This window comes from Ctenopharyngodon idella, chromosome 19 (assembly GCF_019924925.1).
Source record: "Ctenopharyngodon idella isolate HZGC_01 chromosome 19, HZGC01, whole genome shotgun sequence".
Taxonomy (NCBI): Eukaryota; Metazoa; Chordata; class Actinopteri; order Cypriniformes; family Xenocyprididae; genus Ctenopharyngodon; species Ctenopharyngodon idella.
Genome location: NC_067238.1, coordinates 1,336,359 through 1,359,141, shown reverse-complemented (window position 1 = coordinate 1,359,141; position 22,783 = coordinate 1,336,359). Strand labels below are relative to the sequence as shown.

The 22,783-nt window shown below is 36.3% G+C and overlaps 1 protein-coding gene across 1 annotated transcript; it reads right to left on the bottom strand.

Annotated features, from left to right (window-relative positions):
* Nucleotides 1-984: 984 nt before the first annotated feature.
* Nucleotides 985-22,158, bottom strand: spag1a (sperm associated antigen 1a). Its single transcript, XM_051871763.1, has 8 exons — nt 21,681-22,158; nt 20,202-20,301; nt 19,553-19,705; nt 17,940-18,094; nt 14,845-14,986; nt 12,880-13,006; nt 12,536-12,662; nt 985-1,724 (listed from the first exon to the last, which is right to left on the bottom strand). Exons 1-8 carry the CDS (start codon nt 22,042-22,044, stop codon nt 1,720-1,722), a joined length of 1,173 nt encoding a protein of 390 aa, XP_051727723.1. The 5' UTR covers nt 22,045-22,158; the 3' UTR covers nt 985-1,719.
* Between the last annotated feature and the right edge of the window lie 625 nt (nt 22,159-22,783).

Sequence of the window (22,783 nt, the reverse complement as noted above, 5' to 3'; positions counted from 1 at the left end):
ACATTGCTGGTGTGCATCTTGAGACAAAACAATGGCGTTGACATGTTTTAAGTTTTGTCAGTACAAATTACTTTCAGTTAAAACAGCTCAAACATGCATTTTAGTCTAGGCCTATTTTAAGCCTTGTCTGTGAAACCGGGGGATAATTTACTAGACGTTCTAACAAAATGTTAATTGGTGTAGTCTAATTAAAATGTTCAATTAATTTGAATTATTTAAAAAAAATCTGATCGAATGATGTAATGAATCAGCATTTGAACGAATCTCTTGAATGATTGATTCAATGACATATATTTTAATTCACTTGTCGCCACCTAGTGGCGTAGCGATGTAATGATGCAATCCTTATTTGAAGCGCCAAGTTACTTTCAAACGGATTTGCTCTTTTTTGATCGATTCCGTACACATCAGTGCGTATATTCAAGCTATAAATCTTTATCCCAGTACTTCTGTGATAATTTGATCACTTGTAACAAAAAAATAATGGTACTATGAAGCTGTTTCATACCTTTATACATGACAACTGCTCTCTCTGGGTCAGCAGCAGCACCAACACAGATTTGAAGGTTCCAGTGTGATGAAATAGCCGAATCGTAGTCATTTAGGAATTAATCTTTTAACGATTAATCGCGAAGCTCTTATGTTTTCCACAACAACAAGTTTTTTTGAGCAGCAAATTATCAGCATATTAAAGTTGTTTCTGAAGGATCATGTGACACTGGTTGGAGTAATGGCTGCTGAAAATTCAGCTTTAATCACAGGGATAAATTACATTTTAAAATATATTCAATTAGCAAACAGTTATTTTAACATTATTACATGTTTTACTATATTTTTGACTGTATTTTAATAGACTTCTTTCTTTAAAAATCACTGGGGCTGCTTTTTTTTTTTTTTTTTTTGCTTTATATTTGCAGTGCTTTTGCAATTCTGAAATAATTGTTTTATAATTACAAAACATAATCATGCCTAATAGCAAACCTAGAAGTTTATAAAGCAATTTATTTAGCTGATGCATATCTGAAACATTTCTTTTGCTGACATTCCAAAGAAAAAAACTACATCTAATGTTATTGTACATTCATACCTTGTGAGATCTTGTTTTATTTATGCATTGAGACAATAGTTGGGCTGAAGGCTGGGAAATGTCAAAAAAAAAAAACACTACATGAGCTAGGCCTACATGTATTCTTAAATTACACAGTACAATGGAATAGCTATTAAAAATATATTAAATCCTGAGAAATGAGACATTTTAAATGTAGCAAATTAAATGTTCCTATACAATTTCGTCTGAGAGTGTTAAATCACTCCATATGTGAGCCACAGCTTCTTATAAAAGGCACATTCTCTCATACACACGACAACCGTCACATCACAACCCAAGAATCCCGCTTGTTACACGCTTCCCAGCCGTGCCATGCTCACACGTGCCTATTGAAGCCAGAGTTAGAGATTATGAATTGTTTTGCATGCTTTGCATTGTCAGCATTGCATCAGACACAATATTCCTAGAAGAACATGAGATGAGTGTTTGTTGGAAGGGAAACTTTAGTTGCGGCGCATGACAGTCTACACAAAGATGAATGGACCCTTGTGGCGGGACTGTGGGATCTCTGGGATTCTCAGGCTCGTTGGATCCGCTGTGTCTGGCTTTAATGAAGGAGGCTCTGTTCTTCCTGTAGCTCTCTGTTCATTTCATTATTTATTGTCTTGATGTCAACCTACAGAGAGGAAACAATCATAGTCAGCATCATGTATTTCATATTTAAGTCATCATGATATCTGTGCACATCATTTTTTTTAAATTCATGTGCCCTCGATCTTTAATCGGAATAACTTCCCCTCCCTCTGACCCCAATGACATTTCTTCTCTGATGATGTGTTTACAGGCCGAGGGCGGGACAACCTGTCACTCACATGACATCACAGCAATAGTGGCGTCAAAACCCAGAAGACTAATTCACCACTGGTTTGACGTCAACCCTGCACCACTCTATAGCAAACCACAATGACCCAGTCAATTCCTGATTGACAAAATCAAGTCCCGCCCTACATTTTTTCTTGTTTGAAAGCCGGCGTCATGACAAATCGGGTCCTCCATCAAAATCAAACTGTCAGTTAATGATTATCCTAAGTATATACGAATTATATTAATTTAAAATACGCATAGCTTACTATATAATGCATACAAAAACACATTAGTGCATAATAATACCAATTGAACGTAATTTCTTACACTAGATTAACTGTTAATTAATAAATACAAATAATAATAATAATAGCCTATTAAGTGAATAATTTAACATCATTTGTTTTATTTATAACTGAAATATTTGGACATTTAACATTTAATTCAATACATAATTACATTAAAGATGATTGAGAATATATGTAGGGTAAGTGCAAATGTGTGTATAAACTAAGTTACCAGTATGCTATGCTAGTATATAAGCTAACTAATACAGACATAAATGGTCATTATAACGTAGTTGAAACAGCATTTTTTTAACATGATTTTGTAGGAATTGTAATCAGGCGCTAAAGAGAGTACCTATTAAAAGCAATTTGAACCAATGAGATCGCTTGGGGTCCTAAAGGAGACCCGATTTCGGTGGGGCGACCCAATCAGAAGCTGTGTCCGAAACCGCTCACTCGTTCACTCATTCACTAATCCCTATATAGTGCATGGCATTTGAGTGCACTATATCTGCATGGAGTGAACGAAATGAAGTGAGTGAATTCGGACGCTGACGTATACACTGTGCGTCGGAGAGCTGGAGCTGTCGCATAAACGTCTCGACACGCGATAAAACTATTTTATCCTACATGTTGCTTAGGCTACATTATAAAATAATGTTAATAACAATAACAATCATAATGACTTTATTTTGTAATCATACATGCCTCCGTGCCAGCTTTGTAGTTTAATCGATTGTATAATTGGTTTGTCATGTGTTCATAATCATTACATACTATAAAATACTGCATACAAAAAAAATGAACACATTAACAAGTGTACATTATTTAATGTATTTATTGTATAATAAAGTTTTTTAGTTTGTTAGAAACTCTCACGGTCACAGATGACGTGGTCGTTGAGCGCCCTCAGGCGACCGTTATGATTTGAATACGAAATAATTAACGATTTTTTTTTTTTTTTTTTTTTTAAATAATCCACTAAATTATCATCTCTTAAAGTTTAATGAGTTAACAACAATGCCACAAAGTATTAAATAACCTTGCTGTTAGTAAAACACATTAAATTGATTTAATGCCTAGATAATATATTTTAATAATGAAAATAATAGCCTATATTTTTACCTTATTAATATCATTTCATTTGTAAAATTCATCTATATAATAATGTCTCCCTATATTTTAGTAGGTTTTATTCAAGTAATGATTAATTTAAAAAAGGTAAAAAAAAAAATAAATAAATAAAAATAGAAATTAAATTAATGTTAAAGCAGAAATAAGAAAGCTGTAAAGTAATCTCTGGATTACACTCACTCGCATTTCCGCTCTTTCACATGCTCAGTCCTCTCCGTATTGAATTTTGGGAAATAGTGCTTCAGCAAGTGTACATCGAATGTACACTTGAAATCAGAGAAAATTATGGGTATAAAGTAGTGAACGAATGTAGGGAATGAAGTCGTTCACTCAGAATTCGGACACCACTACAAAATGGCCGACACCCTATATAGTGGATAGGGAGCGGTTCGGACACAGCTAGAGATCGTATTATTATAGGGAGATAAGAGGGTCTGTATCTCTTACCATTGGAGAAAGCGTAACGGCTAACTTAATCACGTGCGGCCTTTCTCAGCCTATCGTGTCGCAGTTCAAAACTCCTCCCTGCGTACCGCCCGTAACGCCAGTTAGCATTAGCCGTTACGCATTTTTGGCTAAAGTTTGCAGGCTTGCCTTCCAGTGGCTTTGACCCAATTTTCACTAGCGTGATTTTTTTCCCCCAAACCAGTTCAGCGGAAATCCCGCCCTGGAGCCGATTCTAAACATTTAATTGGCCATGTCAATCACAATCATGATTACCTACACCCAACCCTGATCCCTAAACCTACCCGTCACTGTAACCTCAGCCAATGAAATTGGTTGCAGGGCGGGGATTTCCACTGAACCGTTTGGGGGGAAAAAATCACGCTTTTCACTACACCGGTTCACTCTAAAATATACATCACAATAAGGAAGAAAAGACTATCACAACTTCCATTTCATGCTGACTTTATATGCTAGATTTGGTGCGTATGCTGAACCTCGAAAGACAAAAAATAAACTTAATACATAAAATAGTGAAAGTTTTTCCTAATCATTTATAATAAAGGAACATTCACATAAAAACAATATTAGAGTTCACACTAACACACGGTAACGTTCTGTTTATTATAAGCGAGTGCTGCAGTTTTGTCATCTGTCATTTTAAATGTGCGACCTATAAGTTCATTGTTTATCATCTGGAAAACAATGTTCTGAAAGTTTCAATGATAGCGTTGATCTGTCATTATTGTTATAGTTGTAGCATTGACTTTACTATTCTTAATAAGAACAATTATTAAAACTTTAGTTTATATATCATCTTTGGTGTCAATAGGCCTTAAAGGATTCGTTCACTTTGAAAGGAAAATTAACCCAAGCTTTACTCACCCTCAAGCCATCCTAGGTGTATATGACTTTCTTCTACTTGATGAACATAATCGCAGGAATATAAATAAAAATCCTAACGCATCCGAGCTTCATAATGGCAGTGATAGGGATCAATGAGTTTTAGCTGAAGAAAGTGCCTCCATCTACATCCATCCATCATAAATATGTGCTCCACACAGCTCCGGGGGGTTAATAAAGGCCTTCTGAAGTGAAGCGATGCGTTTGTGTAAAAAAAAATATCCATATTTAAACAAATTATGAAGTAAAATATCTAGCTTCCGCCAGACCGCCTTCCGTATTGAAATTACGAAGAAAGGGTAAACTGGCATCACGTCAGTTACACTTTTTACGTAAGTTGAATAGGGAAGGCATAGGACGTAGCTTATGCTTTGTGAACTGCAAGAGTTTTACACTTTATGCGTACGTTGAATACGGAAGGCGGCTCGTGCGGAAGATAGATTTTTTTTTACTTAATAACTTGTTAAATATGGTTATTTTTTTACACAAATGCATCAGTTCGCTTCAAAAGGCCTTTATTAACCCCCCGGAGCTGTGTGGAGCACATATTTATGATGGATGGATACACTTTCTTAAGCTCATACTCATTGATCCCACTCACTGCCATTATAAAGCTCGGATGCGTCAGGATATTTATTAATATTTCTGCAATTATGTTCATCAGAAAAAAGAAAGTCATATACACCTAGGATGGCTTGAGGATGAGTAAAGCTTGGGCTAATTTTCATTTCAAAGTGAACTCATCCTTTAAGGCTAAACAAGATTTCTATTTTATTTTTATTTATTTATTTTTTTATTTATTTCCTGTACAAAACTCGCCACCATTTTTTTAATTAAACCTGTATAAAATGAGTACAGATCTATACATCTCACAACAAGTTACCAAAAAAGGAACAGGAAAACTAATGAAAATAAAATTGTGCCAGGGTAAATTACAATTTACAATGAATTAAATAAAAAGTGCCTCACGTGTCTTTCTTCATTTTTGCTTTCTCAAGTAATTTAAAAGTAGACCCATATTGTTCATATTGTTTTGTTTATAAACTGTTCATTATATGGCTTAGCTTTTGTCTATTTTCTCATATGAATATGATACTTTACAAGTCAAATAAACATTCACTGTTGTAATGTACAAAAAAAAAATAAAAGTTACATCTTGAAACTCAATTTGTTTCAAAAAACCAAAAGTTTTTGACAAAAAGTTAGACCTACCCCAAAAATTCTTGAGTATACACTTTGGAAAAAGAGATGTACATCCATTTTTTTTCGCAACTCCAAAAAATTTGCAAGAATTTTCAATATCCATATCAAATTATTCAAATAATTGTTTAACAGGATAGATTCTATTAAAGATACCTCTCTAACTTTATTACATATAGGCCTAGTTTCACAGACAGGGCTTAGATTAAGCCAGGATTAGGCCTTAGTTCAATTTGGACATTTAAGTAGCTAAAATAGTCAAAATAATGGCACTGACATAGTTTTAGATAAAAAAGCTCAAAACATGCATCTTAGTCTGGGACTAGGCTTAAGCCTTGTCTGTGAAACAGTGGATAAAGTAGTATTTGTTTGTTATATAAAAAATGACTAAAACACAATTGAGCATGGTACAATTTTCTTTTTAAATTCACTGCCACCATGATGATATGCAGGTGGATGTCAATTTCAAAAAGCTGATCGATTGGAGGTACCATTCTATTGCATAAACACGTGGGACAAGTTACGGGCCAAAGTTTAGTACTTGGTCTGGGAATTGTTCAGTTATGAGCAATAGTAATAATGACCCTTGCCTTGCCTCAGTAAACACCACTAATCAGCTAAACCTATGATTAAAGTTCACTAAGATGGCTGATTATAGACGCTGTTGGGTAAATAGTAGTTTAGGTGTTTTTATTACATTGCTGATTGGTCAGTTGCTGCATTCTGTTATCAAATATTTTTATAAACTTAATATAAACAGTTCTGGTTCCAGTATGCATTAGTGGTGGGGATTTTTTCTGACTCTTTTTGCTTGTTACACAGTTACGCCAGTAGGTGGCGGCGAGTCAGTGAATTATTCACTCAACCGATTCGTTCAAAAGCACTGATTCATTTAGTAGCAGCACTGCTGTGTGAATTATTTTCGTTGGCCAAACAAGAATAGACAAAAAGAAACTGTGTCTAACATGTAAGTTACATTAAATTACTGTTGTGATATTGCTTAAATATAAATGTTTAGGCTAAAATTGTATAAATAACTGTTGCACCGTGTCCTAACCAGACTAGCCGCAGCAACAAGCAACAGTGGATTCTTTTTTTTTTTTTTTTTTTGGAATCGTTTCTATTTCTGTGAGGTCGTGGCTGACAGCTCAGTGATTATCTCAGGTACGTAGCCTACATGTTTTGTACAATACTAAAATTGGTTTAGTTCGAATATCATATTTGCTTCAGTTAATAGCCACAATAAAAGCGACTATGGTTTACCTCAGATCTTGAAAATAAATTAAAAGGCAACAAGAACGTTCAAACTTTAACTCTGTGTAAACAAAGGGTATTCCATGACAAAGATTGTATCAATCACTGAGTATGTATTTTGAACTATGTTTAAAAAATATATTTTTTATTTGATTAGCTACTTGTGTCGTTGCCAGTGCGATAGCCCTTGCAGAGAGATCCCGTCACGCGCTCTTCTGATAGGCTGTGATGTGAGATTGATTTTGTCGCGTCTTGTAGCTTGTCGCACCTTGTCAGTATTGCCAGACGTACGATAATTATCTTATTTGTACGATAATTTTGACCTTTGTACGATATACGATTAATAATGAAAAAAATCCCATAATGTACGATAATTTCAGAATTTTGTTACACTTCAAATGATGGTCGTTATAATCATCTAATACTCAGTGATCTAGCTGTGGATCCTCTACGTCATGATTGTAAGGAGAACGTGAACGTTGATAGGCGTGTCTTCCATCTCATCTCACGTTACGTCTTCTCGGCCAATCATCGTGGAGAATGACAGAATGACTCTCTCTCACGAGCACAAGTTAACGTTCCTGCCGCAGCGCCTTTAGGTCAGTTGTTTCCCACTGAGGTACGCCTAGTTATTTATCTATTGTGGTAATTTGCAGGTCATGTCAAAATGTTGGTCTAGATAAATAGCTGTATTCTGTACGTTTGACTCGTCATATCACCTTTATTTATATAGTGCTTTTTACAATGCCGATTGTGTCAAAGTATAGCTTTACAGAGATAGAGGGAACATAATTTTGGCTGTACAGCAGCTAAAATAGTATGATTGTCCACCTTAAGTAAGTTCAGTATTGATTCATTCCGTTGTAAAAATCATTATTTAGTTCATTTACCTATACTAAAAACTCATGTACGATAATTTTCTTCCAAAAACGATAATTTTGAGCTTCTGGTACGATACTTGGACATTTCCAATCTGGCAACACTGCATCTTGTCCTTGTTGTGGAGAAAAGTCATCTCTTCCTTGCAAATGACGCTCAAGAGGCAGAGTTCCAGAAATCAAAATAAGACTCTATTGTACAAAGCAACAAAGCCGAGACGCCTGCAGGACATCTGAGTTTGTCTCTGGCCAGGGTGCAATTCTTGTACCCTTTTCTTATCTGTTATTTCGCAATAACCATGTGACTTAACTCTTTGGTAAGATTCATCCTCAGTTTCACACAATTAGGTCTTTCTTTTCTCAACTGTTTCTCTAATAGTGGCCACATCCTCCCTACATTTTATATCCTAATAAGGAAGTAAAGACTGCTAGACTGAATACCTATTGAATATGTCTGAAATCGCCCCATACCCTTATATATGCACTATTTGAAGGGACAGTTATTTGTAGTGGTGTCAGAAACAGTGAACATAATCGAGTCCACTCATTCAGTCAGTGTTGTGTGACTGCGCAAGGCTGGCCACAGAATGGAATTCCCCTGACTAGCATGGAATTTTCTCACTCAAGCCTCTGTCTGTTGCTTCTGATTGTATTTAAGTTGGCCATATCTGCTGGTCTAGGATCAGTTTTCTCCATAATAATAGCATATATTGGCAAAACAGATTTGGTAAATGATCCAGTGCAAAGGTTTCTGTATTTTTGCAGCAGTGAGCAATATAGTCAATTCTAGAACGCAAAGGCCAATCAGAGGTGTTTAAGTTAGGACTGAACAAAAACCCCAGCGTTTTGAGCGGTGAGTGGATTCTGAGTTCTGCACGCTCACAAATCCTCTAATTATAACAAAGTGTAGACTAGTAAATAAAAGATTCATTTTGCAGTCAGCTTCATTGATTATAACGAAAGTTCAGTGACAACTTTTCATTGGTTATAAAGGGAGTGTGCTTTCTGCCATGCCAAATCCTGCATACAGTATGCTTGCTTTTCTTTTAAAATTAACAGTGGTTTGTGATGTAGACGCTGACAAATAACTTATCAGGAGCTTTTATGCTGGGATATGTAGGTTGTGCGGTGACATGTAACTTAAATCTATTTCAAGGAAATCTATTTAAATGTGTTTTTTAAGGCAAAGCACATTTCCCTAGGCTTACCCTGGAGTTGGTTCACCCTCCGCCTGTGGTTCATAACCCTGGTCCTGGAATACTCCCAGCACTGCACATTTTAGGGTACGTTTACACAACAACAATGTACTAAAAACAGAAAGGTTTTGTCCTTTGCGTTTTTCACGTACAGATGAAAATGTTGTCAAAACGATCTGCGAAAACTATTAAAAACGCTGTATTATCCATGCCAGGCCAGTGGCTGGCGAAGTCACTTTGTAAAGAAAAACTATGTGCCTATAGACTGAACACATAATACACATGCGCGTGACATTACAGTTTTCGCAAATTAGCATTTTTGTAGTTTACATGGAGACAATAACGGTATTGTTTTCGAAAACTTAAGGTTAAAACATCTGAACAGAAACACTGCAAATTCATAGGTGGATGTGGAAAAGGTAATGTATGGCTAAAAACTAAATGTTACTATGGTAAATGTAAACAGATTGAGTAAATAAATGATGACATACAGAAATCAGCAACAGATATGTCCAGAAACTCCCTCTCATAAACATCTGGCTGAATCAGACCTCTGTCTGTCTTTCTGACACTCACTCTTGGCATATTCTGCCAGTATAATATGACATGAACATGTTTTAATAAATGCTGCAACGCAGAGAAAGCCACCACATTAGTAGTGGGACAAAAGAAACACTTGTTGTCACTGCAGCGGGACAAAAGTAACAAGTGTTACTTTTGTCCTGACAGGAACTCCTGACATTTAAACCCAATTTACTTTCATACTGAAAAATTCTGACAAGGTAAACTTCAGGATGTGTTACAGCACTAAATAACCTGTAGATTGATCATTATTGTGACACATGAAATGAGAAACACAACTTGTAATTAGAAAAAAAGGTACCGCTTCAGCAATTTATTTACCGTACTCGAAAACTGCTTTCCGGACCTAACCGTGGGAAACGATGACGTAATCACATGATATTTGGCAGCTCTTTAGGTGCACTCAGTGTCTTAATTCGCTAACTGGTTTTTTTATTTGCTCATTCAGTGGACTATATTAGTGGGGAAATGTTGTGAATAGTGAATGAGGGTATATAGTGCTGCAGGGATGACATATTTTTGTCGGCCAAAACCCGTAAACAAGTCATATTTTAGCACTTCCAGTTCCATCGACTTAAAGTCAATGGGTTTTCTAAATGGGTTTTTGGATAAATGCCTGAAAAAAGGTCTGTGTTTAAAGTCCCCCTGTAGTCAATAATTTTATGCCTTAAAACTCATTTTTGATCACCAAAATTACATATTTAAATGTTTTTTCCTGTGGAAAAAATTCTTAATGCCTTAAAATAGCTTGAATGTAACTCTACACCCTTGCCTCATTTAATATACACGGATCTATGAATATGATAATTAGCCCCGCCTCCACTCACTCGCACAAGCTCAGACGAGATCCACTCGGTCAACTTACTGAGGTAAACGCTGCACAATAGTATCGCTTTTTACAACGTGCATCAGACACGTAACGGCAATTAATATGATTAGCGTTTTGCTTGACTAAGTTATCAAACAACTAATAATGTGTTTCTAATGTTACACAAACCATGTTCACATTCATAAGTCAGACAGCTGCCTTCTAACAATCAGTATCCTTAGAAATGCTTTGAGCAACTCAGAACATCAGTGGAGAAAGGCATATAGTTCATCATAGCATCGTAATATGCATCATACACCCGCCATACTGCTAAATCTACCCGATTTTTCATATCAACAGAAAAATATACCGGGATAACCTTCTTCTGAGACTCCCTTGCGCGGTCAGTTAATGATTTGCTAAAGCCCACCGGCATGTTGACGTGGTTGGTTACAAGGTAGGTGCGCCCGAAATCGCGTACTGTTTAGTAGGTACTACATTTGAATTTAAATTTACTTCACGATCATTGAAAAAGTACGTTCTATATAGTACGAATGAGTGTAGTATGAATGAATTCGGACGTACTACATCCGCCATGTTGTTATTGTCACATGACCTACCAGCGTCAGTTACGTAATACTAACTCCATTCATAAATCCCCTCCCATGGCCTCATGGGATAGTAAAGTGTCCATCGTATGCGCACTTCAGAATTTCACCGGAAGTAGTAAGTCATCTAGTTACTTTTCACCTACTGTTTTTCGAATACTATGAATTCGGACATACTACTCTGTTCGCATACTGTTTTTCGCGTACTATATAGTAGAGAAGTATTCGATTTCGGAAGCAGCTTGTCTTTGGTTTACTGCAGTTTTAAAGAGAAAATACTCATCAATGATGTTGACTTATGAATTTGCACAGGGTTTGTCTTAAAGCATGTTAAAAACAGCAGGTAGATACATGAACAACATTAAAAACTTGATTTTCACCACAGGGGGACTTTAACACAAGTTCAAGATATATCCATATTTTATTCTACAACATAAAATACATCATTAATACTGCCTTGTGATTTTTTTTTTAAAGGCAGTTGCTAACAAGTGTCTAAATGGGACTACAAAACAGAAAAACTCATCTACTTACTAGTCTGCTTTCACTGTCTCATTGTGTTAATAACCGCACCCTTGCAAACTGTTCTAACTCGAACTTTCAGGGAAAATGTTTTTAAATAAAGACTGAAACAGTTGTTGCGTGCCTAATGGTGTCATTGTTGTCATGTGACCGTGGTGTTGTTAGTTTATAAGGTGTGTTCACGTCATGTCATAATTACCATGTTGATTCTGAACTGTAAAACGCCTTCACATGCTTTTAGAACTTGTATTTGCTTGTAAACTCGTAATTTTCTGAGAGCTACGTGGCTGCTGTATCACCAGACCACAGTAGATTTAAGGTGTGATATCAAAGTACCATGAGAGCAATTCGAAAGCATACAGAGCTTTATTTTACGGTAATTACGACATGGAGTGAACGCAGCAATAGTCTGCATTTAGCTTTTTACTTCTAGCGATTGTATTTAGGCTTCAAAATTCATAAATGTGTTCATTTCTGAAGATTATCATAATGAACAAAACGTTTAAGAATCAAACTTTTGTTGGTCACAGAGCTTATTTATTTTTTGTAATAATCCAAAGGCCGATGTAAAAATCGTGTTGGGTTTGGTCAAGGAAGCAAGGGTGAAGCAAACTTTCTGGTTGGCCTATAATGCGTCATCATTGCAGCGTTCTATAATGATTTTGGATACAATCAGACAAATTGCTTGTCACTGGAATTTTATCGCATAGCAAATAGTTAGGAAACAGTGTTGTACCAAGGAACTAATTTCCTACGTAGTCTGTGTTAGATTCTTGTCTTCAGGTTCTTTGGCTAGTGAGACTTTACCTTGGGCATTAGCCAGTAGACTTTCTCTTAGCAGATTAGTCACCGTCTCTAGCTCCTGCTCGGCCTCCTGCACGTTTGGATCCAACTGCAGTACTTCCTGTAAATCAGTGCTGGCTGACAGGTAGTCCTGTGAGAAAACATATAGACAGACCATCTAAACTCTGCCGTACTGCACTGAATTCAACAGTAATGCTACTCGTCAGTTTTATCTCTACTGCACACTTGATATGCACACAAAATCAATATTCACAATGTTTTAAATGGATTAACCACTGTAAAATGCACATAAATAAAGGAAAGATACTTTCATTTGACCATTAACAGCATAATGACAAAATATGAACCTTCAAGCCTTTGTGTGCCAGTGCCCGTCTGTAAAATGCTTTCTTATTGTTTGGCTCGATCTGGAGTGCAAAATCACAGTCCTGTTTGGCTTCTGTGAAACAATCCAGCTTGAGATAGCACAGAGCTCTGGAAAACACAACAGACATTTCTCATTCAGCAATGTGGCCTGACACTCTCTTTGGGTGTTTTATGCTCGAGTTGTCAGAGCTGATTGCTGACTGAATAGCTTCGTATGAGCAGCTCCAGTCTCAGCACTTTCTAGAAGGCTCGATCAAATGAGAGACAGGACAACATGTACAGCTATTCAGGATTAATTGCTACTATGTAAGTATTTAGATTTAGTGTGAACTGCAAAGCACCAAACTGCAGCTGTAAACACTAGTGTATGACTTACTTCTTACTGCGCAGTGTATACGAATGCATGTCAAACAATATGCATTATGCAATTTCATGCTACTGTTTTCACCAGTGTTATTTTATGTTATTTATATACTATTATAGAATTTTTTATATTTTTAATTACATTTTATTTGTATAGTTTAAGTTATTATTACATATATTTAATTTGTTGTCATTTTATGTGCTTTTGTCATTTTTTTTTTTTTTGTCAATGTTTTTATGTTTTCTATTAAATATCTATTTTAGATTTAAAATCACCAATGAAATTGACAATTCTTTTTTTATGGAATATTGCATTTTTTTTTTTTAAATAAATGATTTATCCATGAGCATCATTTTTTTTTTTTTTTTTTCAAAATTCATGTGCCTTCATAATCTTTAATCAAAATAACTTCCCTCCCTCATGATTTGTTTACTAGTGTGAGGGCGGGGCAACCTGTCAATCACATGAGATCACAACAATAGCAAACCACAGTGATCCAATCAATTTCTGATGGACAAAATCAAGTCCTGCCCTACATTTTTTTTGTTTGTTCGAGAAGCAGTGTCACTCAGATAGGTGTCACAATAAGGAAGAAAAGACTATCGTAACTTCCGTTTCATGCTGACTTTAATAATTTAAGTACTTCAACTTAATTTATTTCAGTTAGTTATCAAGAAAACATTTCTCATTTTTTTCATTAAATTTTTCATCTAATATTTATATTTATTTCAGCTTCAGTTCATTTAATGAAAATGTATTGAATTTTAGGCCCTGTCCACACGAACACGGGTATTTTCAAAACCGCAGCTTTTTCTATGCGGTTTGGCCATTTGTCCACATGCAAACGCAGTATCCGGTCACTGAAACCGAACGTTTTTGAAAACTCCTGCCAGGGTGAATATTTTTAGAAACTCCGGTTGCAGTGTTGTCGTGTTGATGGTGAAACCGGAGATTTTGGTTTGGGACGTCGGAACTAGAACCGGTAATAACCTTTTTTCAAGGCTTCTGATTGGCCAACATGGCTTTACGGTTAGGGTTATATCGCCACCTGTTGGTTTGGCATGCTCTTGACAGCACTTAATAGCGTGTTTTTGCGTTTTCATGTGGACGCGATTTTTTTTTTTTTAAAGCAAAGGAGGAAAACCTCAGTTTATAAAAATACCCATGTACGTATGGACTAGGCCTTAGTTATAACAATAACAACACAATGTCACATGACCTAAGTTCATTCTTTTAGAAATGAAACATTTATTTTGCAGTTTTTTGATAATTCGTCACACTGGATCATTCATGAACACACTGACTGGATATTTGTCAAGTGCAAGGTTGAGTCATGCACATTGCATTGTGGGATACAATATTCTGCACAGTGTGCTGTGTTATATACTTACCATTAAGTAAGTAAGTAGTTAGTAATTTGGCTTTTCCATGCATACCGAAAATGTGCATACAGCACACAGTACAACATAAATACTGTTGAAACAGTATGTGTAATATGGTGTGCTATTCTGAACACAGCCCATTTTGGCTAATAAAAACAGTTGTAAAGCGTGTTTTCACCTGATCAATTGGACACGTTTACCTGTTGGTGTAGATGGCAGATTCATTGGGTTTGATGGCCAGACACTCGCTGTATTTCTCCACAGCACTTTGAAACTGGCTGTTCTTCACCAGTTCATTTCCTTCTTGCTTCAGCAATGTGAATCGAGCCTCTGCTTTTCTGGCTGTGGACAAAGTAGATACAGTAGAATTAAACTTCAAACTTCCGTCCCAAGACAGAGAGCCGTTGTTTTATTTTTTTATGTCCCTTTTCATTAAATTACAATTTTCTGCTCTAAAAAGGCGAAATTCTTTTTTTGACATTTTCATGACTTTTAAGCACATTTCCCAGTCAGATTTTCATTATCGTAATGCAACAACAACAACAACATTTTTAATAATGTAAATAAACAAATCAAAGATCAAAATTATTGTATTATGGTAGTGAGAATTGACATGAAAATGTTTAAAATCTTAAGGGTCATACAAACAGGCTTAATTTTTCCTTATTCAAAATGTAACTTCCAGGGTTATTTTAGTATTATTTATATACTATTACAGTATTCATTAATATTTTGAACTAGCTTTTATTTGTATATTTTTGTTTTCATTTTAATTTTAAAGTTTTGTTAAATTTTCTTATGTGCTTTTGTCATTTTTATTAGTTTCAGTTATATTATTTAGCTTTATTATTATTATAGTATTAATTATAGCACTCTTTTTTCAGTATTTATGTCAACAAACTTATTTTATTTTAGTTAGTTGCCATTGCAACATTTCTAATATTTATATTTTATTTCAGCTTTATTTCAGTTACAAACATAATTTTTAATAGCTTTTGTTTTAGTAATAATAACAACACTAGTAATTTTTAGGATTTTAGGATAAAATGAGACCTGGACATGTTATCGTACAAGTTACACAAACGAGGCGCACTACACTACACAGAAATGTTTGGAAAGTTTGCAGTAGTTCTTCTCATTTCCAGTAAAGGCAGCAAATGCTGTTGGAATAACATACTTCCATTATTATGATATCATCTGGCTCAAAGGACAACAGAGTAAAGGTTGTCCCATTGTTAATGTGATCAGGTGCTGATGTGTGCTGTGTGATCATGTGTGTTTTCCTTTCTCAGCTCAGAATGAAACCGGAGCCGTCTGGTTCCATTACGATGAAAGCTGACTATGTTACACCTTTACATAATTGATTGCCATCAAGTGTGGTACATCCATGCTGACAAATGCTGTTAGATGCAGCGTGTGACTAAAACGGTTTGCATAATTATTGTAAACATGGAAACAGCAAAAATGTGGGCCTAAATGTTACACGCTATGCTAAACCTAATGGCTTTCCAACAAATGTCTATAATAAGGTGTTCAGTGTCATTTTTTCAGCATCATAGTGTATTATTTATCAGCGCTGGCCTGCATTTGCAGTTCTTTAGTGTTCCAGCATGGATTTTTGTTTTGTAATGCATTATGTTTAATGCATGCAACCATCTTTCAAAACCTCAGCATGAATATCCTAGCTGGTCCAGACTGGTTTATGCTGGTTATCGTTTGAAACACTGTGAGTTATTAAAATCCTGCTGGTTACATGCTGTACTTTTTCAATCAGTGTGTCTCATTCACTAATAATTGCGTGGATTATTCATATTTATACCTTCAGGAGAACTTCTCACGAAACATTTCCGTCTATGCAAATGAACTTGTTTTTAACCTTATTCTAATGTTAATGAATTTGAATTTTTTAAATGAACCACTGCAAACCCAAGGATAGTAATTTGCATAAAACACTTCCAAACACCTCCACACAAAGGTTTTCCTCACAACCTTTCCTTTACAGTCTTTCATCACTCTCAGCAAACATGTGACGCTCTAAAGACATACTCTTGTCGAAAGCATGTGCAGCAAAATCCTCAAGTAATAGAGTGCAATAGTTCTGTTCCGGAAGTAAAAACTCTATTCATTTTCTCCATAAAGAAATTGATTTTGATCGATAACTTATAACCCTTTAAAGACAGACCTACTGAGTGTTACTTAGGTTGTTAATCCATGGTATTTGCTTCTGCTGAAGCAGTCAGCCTGCATTATTTCAGCTTATTTTTAAAATAATCGTGTTTAACAGTGGAATTCCTGGTGAAAAACTACATTACCCATGATGCTGTAAAGAAAATTACACCAGTCAGAGAGTTCAAAAAAGCAACACACTCCAAAATAGCTCTTTAGCTCCGCCCACTCCCATGAAACACTACAAATCATGTAATCAAGTCGATCTCCCTATCATAGATTTGTATATGTAGATGCCACATTCGACCACTCCAGTCGACCTGCACGCCATCTTGGAACAGTCAGCGTGTCGTCACTCACAGTAAGAACCAATGATGCCACAACACCTTCTGGTTATAATTTTTTAATGTCGTGTTAGCTGACTGCTTCATCTTGTTGTATTGTGTTAGTATAGCAAAATCATCTGCTTAAGTCTATTGCAGAAATAGATATTTATACATGTGTCTAGCTGCGGTTGCAGATGCTCAGCCAACTTGCTCTTGAATGTTCACGGACCTGACTGTTCCAATATGGCAGACGGCTTACGTATAGCGGCCCATAGAAACAGACGCTAATGAGGCATCTATGTTTATATATCTATGCTCCCAAAATTCTTAAGTATATACTAAAAATGTATGCATATTTTGCAATAAACTTAAAATATGTTGTTTTTATACGTATAATTAACATTTGTAAATCGTTTAGATATGCATAGCCAGCTATGCATATCTGCAGAGGAACCTTGCAGCTCGAGCTGTACTGCACCTTTTACTATATGATGAAATATATTTAACATATAATAACTATCATTATCAATGAGTGAGACCCAGTCTTATCAACCTTGTAAATTTGCAAATAAGATATATGTTCAAAAATGGGCCATTTCAATTGTGAAAGACAGTATTGTACCTAATTTCTTTATAGATTATTAATTAAGTTGTTAACATCTTTGCTTTTGATAAACAGTTTTAAACTATAGTAGCTGTACTATTTATACTTATTAGTTAGTTGTGCTTTCTGAAGAAAAGCATCACTATTAGTATTGCTCATTCTTGAGTTACGATCTGGTGCAGGATCTGCTTTAACTCACACTTCTCCTGTTCTGCTCTGGCTGCGCGGGCCTGCAGAACCTCTGCACTGGGTTCATCATTACGGTGCTGCTGGGCAGAAAGCGGAACCATTGGAATCTTTGGAATCTTCTCTCGCCACTCAGGACCATCCTGCTCTATCAGCATTTTAGTGATTCTGAGAACATATCACAAACACAATCAGACATAACTGGAATTTTTACCATTTCACCTAAAAAAAATAAAAATAAAAAAAAATCCTTAATACTAATAGATACTTATTATCTTATATATAAACATCCTTGAAATGAGAATGTTCAAGATATAATACTTATTTTCAGACAATACATTGTCCTGAATATTGAAGTTTACTTTTCATCCTATTGGCAACTTTTTTTTTTTTAAATTTACAATTAAAACAGCACTGTAAGAAAAAAATATGTAGAAAAACAGAAAAGATACTGCTAACCTTCTGCCAGGATATTATCTGTTAAGTTTAAAGACATTTAATTTAACCCTAAAACACAATACAATGCAATGCATAATGCAAAATACAAGTAAAACACGTGTGGAAAATCAAGACGAAAAATTCCTGCATATTAACAGTGTTCTTAGAGTGAATAAAAAACTACCAATGGGATAAGAAGCATAAACATTCAAAATATATTTTAGTCTTAAAGGGGACCTATAATGTCCCTTTTACAAGATGTAATACAAGTCTCTGGTGTCCCCAGAATGTGTCTGTGAAGTTTCAGCTCAAAACACCCCACAGATTATTTATTATAGCTTGTCAAATTTGCCCCTATTTGGGTGTGAGCAAAAACACGCAGTTTTTGTGTGTGTCCCTTTAAATGCAAATGAGCTGCTTCTCCCGGCCCGCTTTCCAAAAGAGGGCGGAGCTTTAACAGCTCACGATTCGGTTGCTCAACAACAACAAAGCTGGAGAATCTCACGCAGCCAAAATGACTATTGTCAGTAACAGTGTTCAGCCTTACATTGTTCAAACCGGAGTCGACACTGATGGAGAGACTCAGGAAGAAGTTGCAACTTTTAGAATGCAACTGAACATTTCTGAATGGTTAGTGTATACATTTATGTAGTTGTTGTGGAGTTGATTCAACTCATTGACTAGCATGTGCCGTCATGTTAATCTTTTGTGCAAATCCAGCGTTGAATTGACCCTTGTTTGTGAAGCAGTCTGGTGTAAAAGGACAACATGGCCTCTCCCCCTTAGTTACGTGTTCTCGGGGGCAGGGTTTATCTAAATTTTAGGGTTAGTGATGTCACTAACCCGGGAAGAAGCTCGTTGTAGTCCCTACCAGCCGTTTGTTGTAGTCCTTAAACAGCGAATTCTTTAAAAGAAAATATCTCTCTTTGCATTGAACTTTGAGCGTCGTAACTTTGCAGATGTTGTTTATGCTCAAACAGCAACATTACACACTAACTAAAGTTAAAAAAGTGAAATTATAATCAACCACCCCTTTAACATATTATGCAATTTGTCTTAAGTATGTTTTAAGGATGTTTAGATTTTTATTTTACAGCATAATGACAGTAATAAACTGCATTTTTGCTGCATTTATAAACATTAAAATACTCAGAAAATGTATGTTACCCTGTGGCCTATGAGTTATACCTGTGCACACTGTCGTGAGCCGACTGCACACTGATGTCTATCTGCAGTACTGTCTTATAATCCACATACGCCATCCTGTAACGTTCCAGAGATTCATACGCCATAGCTCGTCGGAGGAGGGGCTTCAGGGAGAAGGGGTGGAGCTCAAGGGACCTATAAATAAACAGGATGAAACACAGAGGATCAAGATCCTTCTCTGATCCTGTGCCCTACAATGAACTCGCTAACTCTACATAGGAAGCCATTCATAAAGCTGCATTTTCTTTATCAGTGTATGTCCTTTGTCATTTTTCTATGGTGTATTGTAGGATTAAAGGATGGATGAATCTAAACAAGATTGTATGGAAAGTACAGTATAATTACAAGACTCATTGAGAGAATGAAAATTATTTTATTATTTCCCTCCAATGGAGCAGAACATGGCAACAGACTGCCGAGGTTCTTTGTGCCGGTTAACCAGTCTGCTGGTAAAGCTCCTTACAGTGCAACTAACTGCGTTGAGTGTTAATCTTACTGAGACAATCACACGCACTTGCAGTATTACCTCACACATAAATCCAAGCTAAACGCAGCATTGTGGCTTTGGTGAAAGTCTGGCCATTGACTGATTGGCCAATGAACAGTGTGTGCATATAAATGTGCGGTTAACCTGGTGCAGTCCTGAATGCAGTCTGTGCTGTTTCCATCTTTGAGGTAGCATGCAGCTCTATTGGAGTACAGAATACAAAGATCCTCTGGGCTGTCAATACCTGCAAATACAAGCACAGCACTGAAAATAGACTAAGAAAGCAGCTTTAGTTCTGCATGGATACATGTGGGAGGAAGGGTTTATAGTGCAGGAAGCCATTCATTTTGGAAAAAATTTTGTTTAGTCATCTAATATCATGTTACAAACCCAACTAGTCATAGAAAAAACACTCCAGGGAAGCTGAGTTTAGAAAGACGGTACATCCCATCTTTCAAAAGGCCCATTACGTAACTTTAGTGGGCACACCCACAATGCAATGTGGCGGAAGTGAGCAGCAGTCTTGTGAAACACTTTCACTTCTAATATAAAAATACAGCTCATGTCCCTAAAATGCAGTGGCTTGATTAACACCAGTTCGAAACCAGTTCGAAATCTAGACAGCCGAGACTCTCTATGAACCGGCATCGGATACCTCCCCCTGCATTACTCAGCGCTGCTGAACAGGATCTATGCAATGTTTGCGCACTAGTCCATACTACAAAATGACTCATTAAAATGTGCTGGTTCTTTTAAAAAATCTAAAACTATAAAAAGTATAAAAATACACATTATATACTGTCACCTTGCCAAAATTGGCATTTTGGTAACACCAACAATGCACAAATATATTATTTCACAATAAATACTTATGTACCATGCCAGATTCATTAAAATATGTTGGTTAATTGGAAAAACCCAGTATACTTTGGGTCGGTATACTATAAAAACAACAATCACCTTGCCAAAACAATCACCTTAAGAAAAAAATACAATCTTGGTAACATCAAAACCCATTAAATATACTATTTTAACACATCATATATCATTTCAGAATACTTTTACCCCACCAGAACCTTTGAAATATGCTAATTAATTTGAAAAATCCAACACTTTTAAGTCAGTATACTATAAAAAGCATAAAAATACATACTATAAAATGTCACCTTGCCAAAAATGGCATTTTGGTGACGCCAAAAACGTTACATATTTTTTTAACACACACACACACACACACACACACACACACACACACACACACACACACACACACATTATTTTAAGATAAATACTTTTACCCCACCAGAATGTTTGAAATATTTTGGTTAATTAGAAATTAGAATCCAGTAAGTATACAATAAATTACATGTTAGTAACACCAAAACCTGTTAAATATATTATTTTAACAAGTATCATTTCAAGATAATTAAACAATACTTTCATCTTTTAAAGCCCAGTACTTTTAAATTTGTATACCAGAATATCACCTTGCCAAAACAATCAGCTTACCAAATATATATATATATAATCTTGGTAACACCAAAGACTGTTATATCTACTGTTTTAAAACTAATGTCATGTATGATTTTAATAAAAAACCAAAACAGAATATTTGTACTCTACCAGCTTCTATACATCCGTCAATGGCCTGTGTGTATTTCTCCAGCGCGTCCCCAAACTGTCCATTTTTGAACAACATATTGCCCTCATTTTTGAGCCTGGCCAGTGGAGGAGGAAGGGCCCCACACGGGGCGTCCAGATTACAGCTCTCTCTAGCAGTGCCACTGATCGCAGGACTAGAGCCCTGAGGCTCATCCTGGCTCTTGTCGGCTGGAAGGGAGCCATTCACTGCCGTGTTCTTCCCTTGGACTTCCTTTGAGTTGGCTGTGTTGTTTCCATGACTCCTCCTGCGCCCCGGGGTCCCAGGTTGAGAGTGCGGGCCCCCTCCCTCTCCGTGACCGGGGGCCTTCTTCTGTGAATTCCCCATGGCTGCCCTCAGTCCCTACCAGAGTAAAGCGTCCTCTTGTCCTCACACACACATTCATACGCACTCTCCCTCTCTTCCTGTTCCCTGCGCAAACTGTACAGGCTAAGCCAGAAGTAGGAAGACACACCTCCTGCCGGGTGCACTGAGCTGTGACATCACCGAGGGGGAGGGGCTGCACTGTTGCTGCAGAGTGGGGGTGGTTTCCTGTGAGATAGCAGCCAGGGGAGTTCAAAAGACCCTGCTGGATTTCACCGGGCAGAAAATCAGCTGCAGAGACCTTCAGCCGACACTGTTTAGGATCTGTGCTCTTGAAGACTTGGCTTTATTTTATGGCTCCTGAATGTTATTATGATGCAATTTTTATGCTTTATGCTGTCATTCATAAGCAAAATAAAGCTCATAGCTGTTTATTCTCACTGAAGAATCAAAATATTGATTTTGTGCTTACAAACAAGACACAAATAGCTTACTCCCTTAGACTTCAATTGAATACTTGTTTTGATGCAAGATAGAGCCCAATTTCAAGAATATTACACAACAATGACTAACAAATCACGTAGGAGAGAGCAAACATGTGAGCATAATCACATGCATATCTATAAACCTGATGTGTTGTTTCCTCTTCTGTGCTTGATTTAAGTTTCTGTTTTATTTATTCTTATTTGTTTACTGTCCCTTGTATTTGCACCCCGTTGGCACGTTTAACTTTGTCTTTACCCGCTAGAACATGCCGTTTCTA

Bases quoted from the DNA above. Each gene is read 5' to 3' on its own strand.
- spag1a (XM_051871763.1), bottom strand. From the start codon at position 22,044: ATGGGGAATTCACAGAAGAAGGCCCCCGGTCACGGAGAGGGAGGGGGC. The intron at 18,095-19,552 runs GTATAACTCATA...ATATGTTCTCAG, and splicing joins GCTCACGACAGTGTGCACAG to AATCACTAAAATGCTGATAG. The intron at 14,987-17,939 runs GTGAGTTAAAGC...CTTTGTCCACAG, and splicing joins CAGAGCAGAACAGGAGAAGT to CCAGAAAAGCAGAGGCTCGA.